Source organism: Pterocles gutturalis, unplaced genomic scaffold (assembly GCF_000699245.1).
Source record: "Pterocles gutturalis isolate BGI_N339 unplaced genomic scaffold, ASM69924v1 scaffold23099, whole genome shotgun sequence".
Lineage (NCBI taxonomy): Eukaryota > Metazoa > Chordata > Aves > Pterocliformes > Pteroclidae > Pterocles > Pterocles gutturalis.
This window is the reverse complement of record NW_010136405.1, coordinates 28,477-43,867: the sequence shown is the minus strand read 5'-3', so window position 1 is coordinate 43,867 and position 15,391 is coordinate 28,477. Positions and strand designations below refer to the sequence as shown.

General features: G+C 41.9%; 1 protein-coding gene across 1 annotated transcript in view; it reads left to right on the top strand.

Moving 5' to 3' along the window:
• Positions 1 to 15,391, top strand: part of CARD11 (caspase recruitment domain family, member 11) — a 40,907-nt gene that overhangs the window by 16,526 nt on the left and 8,990 nt on the right. The window contains exons 2-15 of the mRNA XM_010082299.1: positions 2,240 to 2,452; positions 3,079 to 3,216; positions 3,849 to 4,174; positions 4,597 to 4,776; positions 6,724 to 6,876; positions 6,970 to 7,095; positions 7,586 to 7,783; positions 8,269 to 8,448; positions 9,471 to 9,525; positions 10,743 to 10,858; positions 12,043 to 12,146; positions 13,858 to 13,910; positions 14,117 to 14,249; positions 14,807 to 15,008. Of these exons, the coding sequence (XP_010080601.1) occupies positions 2,240 to 2,452; positions 3,079 to 3,216; positions 3,849 to 4,174; positions 4,597 to 4,776; positions 6,724 to 6,876; positions 6,970 to 7,095; positions 7,586 to 7,783; positions 8,269 to 8,448; positions 9,471 to 9,525; positions 10,743 to 10,858; positions 12,043 to 12,146; positions 13,858 to 13,910; positions 14,117 to 14,249; positions 14,807 to 15,008 (2,177 nt within the window). The remainder of the gene's footprint in view (positions 1 to 2,239; positions 2,453 to 3,078; positions 3,217 to 3,848; positions 4,175 to 4,596; positions 4,777 to 6,723; positions 6,877 to 6,969; positions 7,096 to 7,585; positions 7,784 to 8,268; positions 8,449 to 9,470; positions 9,526 to 10,742; positions 10,859 to 12,042; positions 12,147 to 13,857; positions 13,911 to 14,116; positions 14,250 to 14,806; positions 15,009 to 15,391) is intronic.

Sequence of the window (15,391 nt, the reverse complement as noted above, 5' to 3'; positions counted from 1 at the left end):
CCTGCTGAGAATTACGCTGATGAGTGAACTCTTCTTTGAATCATTTAATGGAGAAATCCCTTACTAATGTCCTGAGGGAACTGCTGACAGTGTGTAATAATTTCTGGTTCAGTGCAGCAGATTACAAGATATCTTGCATTTCATGAAATTCAAGCAAGTGCTTCTTTTGCACTCTGAGGTCCATCTGTGAGCTTCCTGGTACGCTCCCCAAAATTAAAGGGCCTGCAACACACCTTTTTTTAGATGCAACAGGCAGCTGTGGCTGTAAGATGACTAAGGTACTGTGTGATCTTCTGCTTTACTACCTTCTACTGCCAAAAGTTCAGCTTCTCCAATTATGTAGTGTTTGTTAAATTCACCTTTGAAGTGAAATACAGTTATTTCCAGAATAAGTGGTGGAGAGTGAGCTTCGTGAGAATGTGTATGTACCTCAGATGAAGCTATTTCACCTTTAGCATTCCTCCCACTGCTACCTACTTCACAGAGCTTTTTCTATTGTTTTACCTTTATACTGTTCATTACTGCAGTGTCACCTTTACTGCACATAAATACTGGCATTCAGTAAGAGTTTCATCCAGCTTGGGAGGAGTTCGTAAGACCAGAGATGTTCCCATATCTAGAGCCATGCCCCTGGGATTCTGGATCCCACGCAGCAGACCTGGTCTCCCGTGCCCGCTGGGGACTGTTGTGTCCCCCAGCCCATTTAATAGCAGTCACTACATGCAATCAGCAGAGCAAATGCTAAATAAGAGGTTCCGAAACTACAAAGAAAAGAACTCTGGGGGAGCTGCTGGAGTACAAGAGAAGAACGAAACCCCTGGCAATACTCCCCTAACCTGTCCATAGGATGAGGAACCCATCCAAATTTTTCTCATAGAGATGTTGAACCCCAACCTAGGATTTGGGACAATTTGGGAAGGCCTTTGAAAGCATCAAGGAAAGAACACACATTTTTGTAGGACTAATCTGTATTTCATAATGATAGAACACTAAGAAACATGTTATTTAGCAAATGAGCACTTTTGTTTTTAGTTTGCAAAATGAGGAGTTAATAGCCCTGGCTGCACAGATTAGCAGCTGGTTTTGCCCAGTGATGTTCAGCGTAACACAGGCTGCTTTGCAGTTCCTAAAGTTGGAAGCTGAGGAAATTACAACACAATGGAAAGAATTGTTCTGGTCCAAGGAAAAACAACATGTTGCTTTTGAGGTCTTTAGTTACTGATTACCAGCAAAGTCTCATAAAGCCCAGCTCTCGTCTCATATGACCCAAGAACTGCACATTCTTCTTATACCATGGGCTCTGATGGGGTCAAGTAACTCCTGAAACAGAAGCTTATCTTCCTTGTGCCACCTGGATCACCAGATCTTGAGAAAGCTAGAATGCAAAAATAAGACTTGTCTTAAAGCTTAACATTACAAAATGAAGAAGGAAAGACTTTTACAAAGTTTTTTTCCTCTTTAGTACAAGTTTTCCGACCTCACTGTTGCCTGCCTTGTAACCTTCTCTAATGAGGTGGTTACAAATTAGGAGTTGGCAGGAAATTGCTTAGCAAGCACTCAGAAATCATGTGATAATATTTGCATGAGTCAAGAACATTTTCAGACTTCAGTGATACAACGCTCATACCTATCCACTCATGCGGAGAAAAGCAAGGTCTGAGCCCACAGGTACTTGCATCATACCCACACATCAGCCAGTCTATACACAGCTGCAGGAGGCAGACATACGTAACTGCTGGCTTATGAGTTATCTCTTCTTGTGGTGTGGTCATTGACGTGTGTTGGCTCATCACATATATGCAGGAAAAAATGCAGGTTCAAATCGGTGCAGCTGAGAGGAACAAAGGAGGTGAGAATGAAAGCCTTGGTTGCCTGCAGCAGGTATTTGTCTTTGCTCTGAGCTCACGCCCTTTCTTGCATTGCACTGTGTCCTTTATCATCACTTCTAATATGAAGAGGGATTCTCTGACTTGTGGAGACCTTCATGGAGTTAGCTGAGCTTCAGATTCATCACCAGAGAGCAATATGCAATAGTTCATAGACAGAAGACAGCAGTTCCCTGAACTGCCACTTTCCAGATGGGCTGTGGACAGGCTGCACTTCAGTCCAAACAGTTTCCATACCGGGCAGATGCAGCAGAAGGGATTCTAAGCTCCTGTGTGACATGGAAGCACAAAAAAGTAACAGGATAGAAACCGTCCTGTTTGATGTTCATTTGCCAATTGTTTCCCTTGTTAAGGAGGAGAGCCAGAGATGGATGACTGCCTGGAGACGCTGAAAGATGAGGAGGAAGCTTTGTGGGAGAACGTAGAATGCAACCGGCACGTGCTGAGCCGGTACATCAACCCGGCCAAACTGACCCCGTACCTGCGGCAGTGCAAAGTAATCGATGAGCAAGATGAGGATGAGGTGCTTAACTCACTTATGCTGCCCTCCAAAATTAACCGAGCAGGTAATTATTTTGTGAATGGCTTCATCTGTATCCCTATCTGAACAGTGTTGTTTTGCTAAGTCTGGAGGGAGCCTGTATCAAACTACAGATTATCAAACAGAAACCCTATATCTCATTTACGGGAGTTTTAATGTAAAGGGGGGGATCTGCTCCTGCTATTTTGATAACAATTATTCTTTTCCATGCTGAGCAGACTGGAGCTCGTGGGGTTCATATTCCTATCAAAGCCTTGGCAAATATTTCAGTTAATGCAAGCAGCAGCCAATGCCGTTCCAAGAGTGGGTTTTCAGCTCTCTTGTTGTGCTTCATGATTTGTCACTGAAGGGTTTGCCATCCTAGCGTTTCAGTATTGCCTGGGAAAGGCTGCACTGAATAACGTGTCTTTTGAAATTTCTGTTCCAGCGACCAATTTACCCACACTCCTTCAGAATGACGATCAGCACAAACATAAAAAATACATGGCATTACTTTATGAGCTCAGCTGGACGCAATTAATCAGCCAGATTTTCCACAGCGCATTGATGTGTCAGAGATGAACCTTAAACAGATTTGACTTGGGGGATACAGTACCTGCTTATACTGCTCATAGTGCTGATGTCTCACCTCTCTCTGTTCTCTGTACCCAGGCCGACTGCTAGACATTCTCCATACCAAGGGCCAAAGGGGCTATGTCGTTTTCCTGGAGAGCCTGGAGTTTTACTACCCTGAACTCTACAAACTGGTGACAGGGAAAGAACCTACACGGAGATTTTCCACCATTGTTGGTGAGTAAAATCAGTCCCAAAGGAGCCTGTTGAAATAAGGACTATCATGAAGTCTGGGTTTGATTTTTTCAGGCAAGAAATGGAAATAAAAGCTAATCTTGTAGCAGCGTTCTGCAGTTTTTCATTCCCCTTCAATGCAAAATGAGCTAGCAACAGGTAACGTATATAAAAAAGAAACACCTCAGCTGAATGAATGAGGCTGAAGAGCTCCAAATGGAGTGATAACCATTATAAGAAATCTTAAGAGAAGAAACACTGGAACAGTGGACTAAATTTACGCTGAAGATCTGCACATGTGCAGCAAACCTGAAGCATTCAGATCAATTGTCCTTGTACAGATTCATTTTACAAAGTTTGTGCTATTTCTACAGTCCTGTCAGCTCAGCTGAAACAAGACAAATGCAAAGGCTTCATGTTCTGTCCAGACAAGCTGTATGCATATATTGTGATTCTGGTAATAGTGTGCTGTGTGATATTTGTGGTGTTGACAGTTAGATACACAAATGTGTACATGTTTGTGCATATTCTGCACCTCTGTTCTTATTGTGGGACATCTGTTTCTTAGTTCTGCTGATTCTACTTAGTATAAAGCTGCTTTATTAGAAGCTGATAAGCTGTTCAAACGTTTTCAGTGGAGGAGGGACACGAAGGCCTTACCCATTTCCTGATGAACGAGATCATTAAGCTTCAGCAGCAAGTAAAGACAAAAGATATGCAACGCTGTGAACTCTTGGCTAAGTCTCGCCAGTTGGAAGATGAGCGAAAGCAGCTGAAATTGAACAAGATAGAGCTGCTGACCTTCCAGGAGAGATACAACAAGATGAAGGAGGAGAGGAACAACTACAATGATGAGCTGGTCAAGGTGAAAGATGAGAACTACAATCTGGCCATGAGATATGCCCAGCTGAGTGACGAGAAGAGCATGGCTGTGATAAGGAGCCGAGACCTCCAGTTAGAGGTGAGATAAATTCTCTGGGTTTCTTTAATCAGGAGCAGCAATGGAAGGTGCCAGTGGCATCTGGCAAAATGAGACCTTCTCTGACAGTGGAAAGGTGTCAAGCTCTCATTTGCTTATCCAGGTGATTAGAGGCATCACTGTACAGAAATGCCAACTGCAGTGATGTGTATTAATGGCAGGTGATTTACATACTTGTAATGGATTAAGAGAACATAATGTTGTGGACATCCAACATGCACACATACACCAAATTATCTGCTGCTTGTTAGCATTCACAGTTTAAGCTACTTTTTCCACCTATGACAGTAGGTTTTCACCTGGAAGCAAGAATGTTTTCAGAGCAGTAAATATCAGAGCTAGGAATTATGTCTTTCCTTTCCTCTTTCCCCTTTCCCCTTTTCGCTGCTCCCTGGCTGCTCTAGATTGACCAGCTGAAGCATCGCTTGAACAAGGTGGAAGAGGAATGCAAGCTGGAGAGGAACCAGTCTTTGAAGCTCAAAAATGATATTGAAAACCGACCCAAAAAGGAACAGGTTCTGGAGCTGGAGCGGGAAAATGAGATGATGAAAACTAAAATCCAGGAGTTGCAGTCCATCATACAGGTATAAAAGCAGATTTCTACATTTAAAATTCCAGGCACTTCAGCTTACCCCTCCTGCTTACCCAGACGATGGATTCAGCAGGCTTCAACCACTCCTTGCCTCCAGGCACCCCCACCCTCTCCTCCCATACTGTCTGACATACCCACACCTCCTCACAGCCTGCCTTGGTGGCTGCCCCTTGCAGATCTAGTGTCTGGAGGAAGCTGTGAGAGTGGGACAGAGAAGCAGCAAGCGGTGACAGCTCCCACATGTTTTCAGTAAGGGGCAGGGAGTTGAGTACATAACAGGGAAACTGGTAACTATGAACAAGAGGAGGTGTCATGGTCTCTGCTACCACTCCTCACCTCAAACTCGACACGTACTTCTGTTATAACGCTAGGAAGCATTGGGTGAAACCTCTGCTTGAAATGCTATGATGAACTTGAGTGCAAAGTCTGGAAAAACAGAAGGTTGGTTATATAGCTCCCAGCTGTCTGTACTGCTCCTTGTACTAACACATGCATGAGGAGGAGTTCTACCAGAAAAAAGTTGTCATCTAATAAATCAAGCAGTACATGAGAGATTGGCTCTTTCAAGGTGCAGAGTGCAGCTGTTTAATTGCTGAGCATTCAGCTCTGTGTTTTAGCCCCGCTGCAGTTCTTTGTACCAGTCTGTCACTGCAGAGCTGTGTTAAACAGCCAGCCCAGAAATCCCTGACAGTGGCTCTTCGGACCCTGTGCTAGGCTGTTGTCATATCTGTGCTAGAAGGTCTTAACGAAGCAGAGGATAATAAAGGTTTCTGTACTTGGGTGGTCACCAGTTACCAGTGCCCCATAGACCACTGCTGTAACTTGCACGGGGATGGTAACTAACCTTTTTCGGGGCAGATGGGGAAAAAGGATTACTGTGTTACTCTGTGAAGAGCTTAGCCAAATATTAGGATATATGTGAGAGTGCTTAGCACTTTGCTGGAAAAGGCTTGTGGCATTTTAAAATGGCACTTAAAAAGTTATCGATAGAATGCCTTTCAGAAATGGCTGTAGCCTCCAGCAGTGCCCAATGATTCTTAGTTCTAATACAAATCCAATTCAAAGGTTAAAAGAGGGTGTAGTATAGAAGGTTCTGGGAGCTCTGGTCCATGTAGAATCTCTTATATTAATTGAAATGGTCTTATAGCACCTAAATAAACAAAGAAATGATCATGAAATGGCTAAAAATGGGATTGAAATTCTCCTAAGTGAAAGTATAAATAAACGAAAGGCAGTTTCTTTTAGAAATACTTACATATACTTAGAAATATTAGGTAACCAAAATGTCACTAAAATCTCCAACTTATTCTAGGTATTCTAAAAATAAATATGCATACTCTTGCTTGCATTTTACGCCTGTAAAATCTTCCATTTATGGTTAATTTTGGATGGCAGTTTATTTGTTGGAACCTGCTCTGGTAATCTTGTTAATTTTACATCTGAACGAAAAAATATTGCTGGACACTGTAGAAGATGAAGCAGTGGTACAAGCTACTCCAGGCACATTTAATATTCTCTGAGCACAGCCCTGCAAACCCTATGCATGCTTTAAAAATTCCCCTGAGTGTTTTCTTAGGCCCTGCTCTTTGGCAAAGGGTGATTTTTGTGCTCAGCAAGAGCTGATTAATAGAGAAGAGTTTTGAATGCAGAGCTTCGAGTGAAGAATTGTCACTGCATCCAAAATGGATCAAATTATAGCCAGTACAATAAAACAGTAAAACAGTTCCTCCATCAGACTATTCTGACAGCAAGACAGCCTTTATTCATCTTTTCTGACACTATTTTAAAATATGAACAAATGTCCATGTCTTCTCCTGCTTTCCCATTGCAATACCATGTTCATTTTCTATTCCTTGTTTGTTATTTTTTTTGTTACTTTTCTCCCTGCAATACTGTTTTCTCTTTCGCTGGCCTGTCTCTTACAACTGCCTTTCCTCAGGCTGACAAGCGGAGTTTGCCAGATTCGGACAAAGCCATTTTGGATATCCTGGAACATGACCGTAAGGAAGCACTAGAAGATCGTCATGAGCTGGTCAACAAGATCTTTAATCTTCAAGAGGAGATTCGTCATGTGGAGGACTTGAGAGACAAGGTGAGAAATGGAAGGATGGAAAGATGGAAAATCTCAGGCTAGTGTCCAAGAGACCTCTGAGAGGAGTGGTGGTTAATGGTGTGTCGTTTCCAGTATCTTGAAGAGAAAGAAGATTTGGAGTTAAAGTGTTCAACACTAGGAAAAGACTGTGAGATGTACAAGCACCGCATGAACACTGTGATGATACAGCTAGAAGAGGTGGAAAAGGAGCGAGACCAGGTATCTAACAGTTAAACTTGGAAAAATTAGTAGCAAAAGCCTGTATCTCATATGTGTCACTTTGGGGACTTGTGGGTAATTGGGCCCAAAATGCCATTAAAAAATAAACAGTTAACAAGAAATTGCTACTTATTGGAATTTGCATTACAGTAATTAAACATAGGATAATATTGGGTTGTTTCCACAGCGTAGCATCTGGCAGGCAGGACCAAGATCTTAACAGCTACTGCAGGCTTTCTGTTAGTGTCAAGTCATCTGGTTTGCATTCTGGAGCATTTTGCCACCAACCAAGAGGGAGCTGGAAATGAACCACCCTCATCATCCTAATTTTTAATGGTACTACGGTGGCACATCCTGGTCCTAACTGCTGTGTTAATTGGTGAATGGTTACCAGTTCTGACATCCCTGTTCCAAACACCTTACAAACAAAACCAGCAGGAGAAGGTGTCTGGTGCCCAGGTGCAAAACAGGTTTTTTCTCTCCGCTGCAGGCATTCCGCTCGCGTGATGAGGCTCAGACGCAGTATTCACATTGTCTGATTGAGAAAGATAAATACAGGAAGCAAATTCGAGAGCTGGAGGAGAGAAATGATGAACTCCGAATCGAGGTGGTTCGGAAAGAAGCTTGCATTGTTAACCTAGAATGCAAACTCCGGCGGCTGTCTAAGGACAACAATTTTCACGACCAGGTAGGGCTGAGGAAGACAGCCATGAGTGGGTTTTTAAGACTTGATCTTAAAAACATTTTGGTGTGGAAGGGAGAGGGGACTCTTTTAATTCTCTCCATGAATTAACTGAAAAATAATATTCTTCTACTAAATGTCAATGTTGTGAGTTCTTCAGTACAGTGGGGTTCAAATTGTCTGTGTCACGCACATAGCTTCTCAAAGGCTGGCACTCCACAACTTGATTTTAAATGGAAGAAAATGAAGAAAGACAATTTCTACACTGGGGTAGAAACCGCAAATACTTCTTTTGAGGAATATGCTCCAGTGAACAGAAATCCCTAAAATGTCAGTCTAAGTTACTGATTTGGGTCTGGAGCCACATTCTGTGTGAGCTTCTGAAGCAGTGGAGTTGGAGAAAGTTCAATCAGATTATTCTAAAGGGAGGAGGTCATGAGGAATTGTACCAAACTGGTCTCAGAAATAAACTGTTTCCTTCTGATCTTTAGAGTTTACCACGGAATCTACCCATTACTATTATTTCCCAGACCTTTGGGAGTCCTAGCCCAAAAGCTAATGGTCAGGAAGCGGATGACTCCTCCACCTCTGAAGAGTCTCCAGAAGACAACAAATTCTTCTTGCCTGATCAAGCTCGACTCAAGAGAAGGGTGAATCTAAAGGGAATCCAGGTATGTCTTAATGCGAGGGTGGAGTGATATAGCGCAGGGACTGTTGGAACTAAGAGACATAACACATGTTGCGGTCATGCCTCCGAAAGTGCTGTGCTGTAAAGATAAGAACAGGTTTGTATGATAGTGAGCTGTCAGGTTTTGCCCTGTGGTGATTTGCATCTCGAGGAGCAGATACAATCAGGCTTCATAGACCATTTTCTGCCCCTTCTCCCCATTTTGTTTTCTCCTCAAGCTTCTGCTGTTCATTCATGTTCTTGGAGCATTGTCAATAAATTGATTCTTTGCCTCCTTAACAGTACTGCAAAAAAATGACATAATGCCCAAAGTCCAGCAGACAAGTAACTGAAGGTGGAGAATGAAGCGTTGGTGGAAAAGCTCACATATGCTGGAACAAATAATAGAAAGAAATGGACACAATCTAGAGCAAAATTAACTGCCTAATTTAGAATTAAATTATAGCAATTTTCTCTCACTTCAGAGTAAGGGGTAGCATGAGTTAGGTCCATGATTTCCCCGACTAGCCGCATTCATACAGCTATTATCTGATGCTACACTCATGAATTGTAAAAACTATACAATCTAACATTCGGGGTTTTGAGCTTCTCTTTCCTTTCATCTGCATTTGAATTCTCCCTGCCCTTCATAACCTTTCTGAGCTCTGACTGTCATTATTACTTATGGCAATAGAGCTGCATTTTTTACATTGCAAATGCCAAAGGGATGCCTGTTGTATTAACAGCTGCCTGAAGCCAGTCCCAAGGCACCCACTTCACCTTTTGTCTCTTTGTTCCCTCAGCAGAATTTGGAAATTGCAATGCATTTGGGCCAAGCTTTTACAAGTATTTAGGTCGCTAACTCTCGTTCACTTTAGATACCTTGTGTTCTAAATGATGGGTTGTGTTGTTCAAAGGAAAGTAAATATATTGCAGCATAACAGTGAAAAAAGGGGTGAAAATATCTGGTTTACAATGCGTGCCGAATATTCTGCAGTTGTGCTGATTTTTGTCCTCTTTCTTTAGATAAATCCAAGAGCTAAATCCCCTGTCAGCATGAACAAAACATCGGAGTTTCAAGGTCAGAAAGAGCACCCATGTCCTTATTCCTTTTCTGTTGCTTTGTCTCATTCACTTAATCTCTTCAAGTTGTTTTAACCAATATGCCATCCAGGGAAATTCTTAACTAAGTCCAAGTCAGCAAAATAGACAGTTTCTCTCATAGTGAAAAATGTAATAATTTAAAGCAGTCAAGTGTTCTACCTGAATGTCCTCTGCGTCCAAAGATACCTCCACAGATGCACAATGTTGCATCCCATATTTTCTGTTTACTCAATTTTCCTTTTAGTTTACAAAAATGTTAAAGTCATTGTTGTAATACCGGTACCAAAAGTCATTATACTGTTCCATTTTTGTTGCTGGAAAAATCCTTCAAGCTGAAAAGACTCTAATCTAGTGATCATCTAATGAGTTCCTTTGTCCTTCAGCAAAAAGGAATTAATTTTAAATCTCAAGCATTGCAAAGGCTGAGGGGGAGGCAGGTTGACCCACCCATCAGCCAGCTGTCAAGTTACCAAATTTGTTGCTCTATACTCGTGTTTGATCTATGTCTAATTCCTCTTATTTATATAACACTGTTCTCGAACCAAACACCATCTTAGGCAGCACTTCCTTTATTTGCTATGTGCAGCAGCATGCTCACTGTTGTACAAAATAGATGGGAAACATGGCTCCTGTTGCAAGATATTAAACAGTATGCTTGGTATCGGGTAATTTGCAACATGAGTACAAATTAGAGGTGCTGAGGAAGAGGAGGAGTCCAAAAAGACATTCAGGCTGTGCTACCTGGGGCTGCTGAGGGATCTCAAGCTTCTTAGTCCCCATTGTAAATTTTTGGTTGGAAAAAAAAGCACAATTCAGTGAGACAGCCTTATTGCAGACTAGCAGATCCATATGATGAAGTTAAAACATAAATGAATAAAATAATCCTTAAGTTGTCAAATGTTCATACATCTCATAAAAGCATAAGGGAAAAAATTGAAAGGAAAAGTTGTCAGGAGGCTGTCCAGAGCAGCGTGCGTTTCTGCATTTTGTGGGGAAGCTGACGGGCAATGAAGGAGAGAGCTGCTGGGCGCTTGCTGGAGCCCCTGACCAGAACAGGGTGGGGGGCACAAGATAAGCTGAAATGGAAAGATAATCCTAAGTGTTGCTGCAAATCTGTGAAACACTCTGTATCGAAAGTGATCTGACATAATTTTCTCTGGTGTCTGTATTTTTCTCTGTCATCTGTGAGCGCAGCAGTCAGAGCACAGGATGAAGATGGGGCTGATGCCAGCAATGGCCGCACAGACACGAGTTCCTCTAATTCTGTTTCCATCAGTAACTCCATCAGCAGCTGTGAAGTCAGCAAAATTGTAAGGAGCCTTCGGATGCCCCTTGCCTGTCAGTGACTGCCTCTCCGAATGTGGTTCAGAGCTTTCACAACCAAGTATTAGCACTTCACTAGCTTCCCAGCTGTGATCAAATTCAAGGCCCTTGTCAGAAGCTCCCTTAATCCTTTTACCAGCATTTTGTTAGAACCATGTTATTAGCCTCTTCCAAAATCACAGAATTGGTTTCTGTTTATTTAAAGATATTTCAAAGGTATTTATGACCTCTTGCTGTCTCCTTATACCATTTCACATTTACTGTTAGAAGGAAGAGATTTTCTTTAAAAGCTGCTTTGTAATTTATTTAAGAAAATTTTCAGGCTTTTTTTTTCTTCTTGAGTTCTCTAATGCTTTTCCTGTCAATAAGTAACAGTGAGTGAGAAAAGGGGTGCAGATCACAGCTGGAAATTTCTGCATACCATAGCCAAACCATTTCTTCCCTGCTTGCTGTATCCCCATAATCTCCCAAGGTAGATATTCCATTATACGTATGTGAGCACTGACACAGCAGGACAAGCAGACAGAGAAAGTGCTCTTGCAGAGTGTTAATAACAAAGAACAAAACATCTTTCTAGAACACCGTGAAAAATGCTGCCCTTAGGAAATGAAAATTATACCCAAGAATAGCCAGGAAAGAACTCCCTGCCACTTGTAATAAGCTTAGCTGGGTTAGGAATATTCTTTGGAATATCTCTTGGGTATTTAGATGACTTCTACTGTCTTCCCTGTACTACAATTTAGAGTTTCGTTTCCAGTGTACTAGATTAATAATTGAATGTAGGGAGATCTGTATTTTTCTTCATCATTTCTACTATTTATAAGTATACATACATTCTGCTTTTCATCCGCTTCCTCCTATATGTCAGCTGTGCAGCACATACGCCACACGTCAAGGGTAAAGTTAAAATTGTTTGGTAAATCAGCCAGTCCTGTGGTCACAGAGAAAGGAACTCTGCCAGCACACAAGCTGTGCGTATTGCTAAAATACTGGAATATATGAATGCTCTTGTATGTAGCATTCTGTGCATCTAGAATCAATTTTTCTTACTGTTGTGTGTGCTTCACGTTGCAGAGTACCACTGGCAGGCTAGCAGCCTAATGCTTCTGTAAGTTAGAAATTATAGCACATTTAAGACAGATAACCTTTGTGTCATTTTTTTTTTTTAAAGCAAACCCTGAGGAATCGCAATGACAGTATCATGTCTACCACTCCTGAGCCTCCAGGAAATGATTCAATAGTCCGACGCTGCAAAGAGGATGCCCCTCACTGCAGGTAGGTAGCCACGCTGGTGAAATATGCCCAGAACCTGTTGTCACAAGGAGGAGGTAAAAAGGGACTTGGATGTCCTTGTGTCCGTCTCTAGTGGGAGAGCTTCTGTTAGGCAGAGGGCTGACTTTCTAAACTTCTTAGGGCTGCCATTCTTCATCCCTAATTTTGTCCAAAACACCCAGGGTGTCTACGATGGTTCTGCTGGGATGAATGACAGAGCAATGCCACTGCAGCGTTGACTTTTTTCCTGTAAATAATAAGAAACAGTACTTAAAGGGCTAGGCACCCTATTGGAGAATGTGCTCTATCTTGGAAGACTGACACGGTTTCACTTTTTGCTTCTCAGCTTCATGCCGCCTGTGTCTGTATCCCTGTCCTTTCCCCTTCTCTCAAAGCCCCTCCTTCTCCTCTGTAAGCTGCCAAAATAGAGCAGAGATGCTTGAATGTCTGCAAGGAATGGGGGGAGGAGAAGTGGAGTTGGGAGATGGTTTTTCTTGGGCTCGGGGCTCTGTATCTCAGCATAGCAATGAGGGCAGAGAGATGCATTGCCCTCTGCTTCACCTTCTGCTGCAGCTTCCACTTCTGTCAGGTCACAGCCCTGCGGACTTCCCCTGCGAGTGAAATCGGATCTACGGGGGAATGGGAAGTTAGTGGCAGGAAGGAGAGAGACCTTGCCTGCCTCGCAGTCCCCTAAATGGCCCTGTCCCCTTTTCTAAAAGGTTTATAGCAATGCAATACGTGGACATACTGTTTTGGTATCAATAGCATCAGTGTTTGTATCAGAAGGTACAAATACATTCCCTAAAGGCTCTGAGCAGAAGGAGAAAAGAAAAAAGCCCACATAAACAGATTTAAAAGAAAGCTATATATGTGGAAGGTTTAGATCTTTATTAGATCTATTTTTTTAGATCTAATCTTTATCAGAACTTTATTTAGATCTTTAATGCTTTTCAAAACAAACTTGTCTCTGGCAGACTGCCATCTCTGCCTAAAGATGTGTAAAGCTTTGCAAGACAGCTTTCCATTAAGGGCATCTTCAGCTAGGTCTCCCACACAATTTTCTAGGCTGCTAAGGATGTAGGCAGTTTATTCTAGTCTCCCTTAGGTTCTTCTATATTGTCCTTCTACCAAATCCTGTGCTGAATCCAGAACACAGTGCTATTCTAGCTACTAAGAAGAAAATTATCTCTGTTGTGAACATAATCCAAAATAATTGCTGTTTGTGTGCCAAGTTTCAGGTTTCCCAGTTCATCTGATCTTGATTTGTGTGAAAAAAGTGAGATCATAATTTAATATGTAGGAAAAAGTGTGTTATTTCCCTGCTTATGCATTGTGTAAAAATAGATGATTCTTCCCAGGCTGGCTGCACAACTCACCCTTCACCTGAAGCCAAAAATTCCCTTTGTTTTAAGCACTATCTTCATTCCCTCACTGCTGTTAGCAATTCTTCCTTCTGAATCTTGGTGCTGTTTCACATGCTTCCCATGCTGGCTGGCACATGCTGTCTTCCTGCCATCTTCCTACTTCTTCCCTGGGCCCACAAGTATGTTACTTGATTATGTTTTTGCAGCTGCACCATTGCCTGATGCAACACTTCCAACATCTTTCTTTTTCACAAACTTAATGAAATCGGATGAAAGTTGGAAAGTGAACAGCTCTCTCTCTCTCCCCCGCCTCTCTCTCCCTTTACCTCATGCTTTGTTTTTAATTCCAGCCTGGCTGAAGAGGACAATGACAGCTTTGGATGTGATGCTTTGGAGCTAGATGGTAAGCAAGAGAACATCATTAGTATAGTTTTAACTATGAGATCTGTATGATTAGTTCATCAGCTACAGATCCTGTCAAATAATCAACTCCTGGTCTAAATAAGATGGGACACATAGTCTAAGAAAAAAACAAGTCAGTTCACTTTCCCTTTTTTCATCTTTGTCACTCTATCTAGGACTCATTTTGCTTCTCGTTACTGTTTTCAGATGACAGTCACGATAGGCAGTCACATGGAGCTCCTTCGGTGCACTCTTCCTCTTCTTCTCATCAGTCAGAAGGCCTGGATGCCTATGAGCTCGAGCATGTCAACTCCATATTTAGAAAGTTCTCTCTGGAAAGGTATTTGAGATGCCAGTTTACCTACCTTAGACCGAGACTGAGGGGAAAGGCTACTGTAGTAGAGATCCTGCATTTATCTATTAGTTGCTGAAGATATAATGGCAAGAAGAAGATGTTACAAGTTGTTATTTGACATAAATATCTCATGATCCTGTGCCAAGTCTTTACTTCTTTATGTCGGCAGCAGTATTACATGTTATTTTGGAGACCTTTCGTATCCTGTAAACCAATGAAGGTCATCCTAAAATTTCAAAAACTTCAAGGCAGACAAAATGTTCTACAGGCTTAAATTTATCCTTGTGATCTTGTTATCTTGCTGCCACAGTTTGCTAGGTGAGATGCTGTTATACACCTGAGCTATTCAGTCATGTCAGAGCACTTGAGGCTGTCTAGATGCTCTTCTACAGAACTTATGCAGTAATGAGAAGTTCTTTTTGAGTCGTTGTGCTTGATAACACTAAAAGTTTATTTATATGTCTCTCATCATCCATACATTTAACTCTGGAGTGATAGTTAAAGCTGAGATAATTGTCTGTTACTTCTTTTCATGAACACAGACCTTTTCGTCCCTCTGTCACATCTGTTGGTCGCATTAGAAACTCCTGCCATACTATCCAGCGCATAACACTGAATGCAGACAGCCTCAAATCAGAAATCACTCTGGTCGGGGGTAACGATAAAGGGAGCTTCATTAGCTCTGTCAAGACAGGATCACTTGCAGAGAAAGCAGGCCTTCGGGAGGGACACCAAATCCTAATGGTGAGCATAAAATAATCAACAAACTGTATTGGATGTCTGTCCACCTACATGCATGCACACTCACCACAATCCTTTCTTTTGTTTCTTCTTTCATCTTGCATTAATGACAAAGCATATGACTTGTGCAGAAGAAAATCTACTATTGACCATGAAAATATGGGAGAACAGTATTTACAGTTGTCCAACACATACACACATTTTGCACTTTACAGCAGTTGTGCATAGAAGAGATTAGAGCAACTGACGCTTGCTTTAACACTGTATTGTATAGTACAGCCCCTTTAAAAAGACTAGAATGGGATTTGCTCTCAAATTCCCAGTACTTTCCTGCCTGAAAGGATGTTCGTGCTGCTTAGCTTAGCATGATGACTCCTAAACCGTTC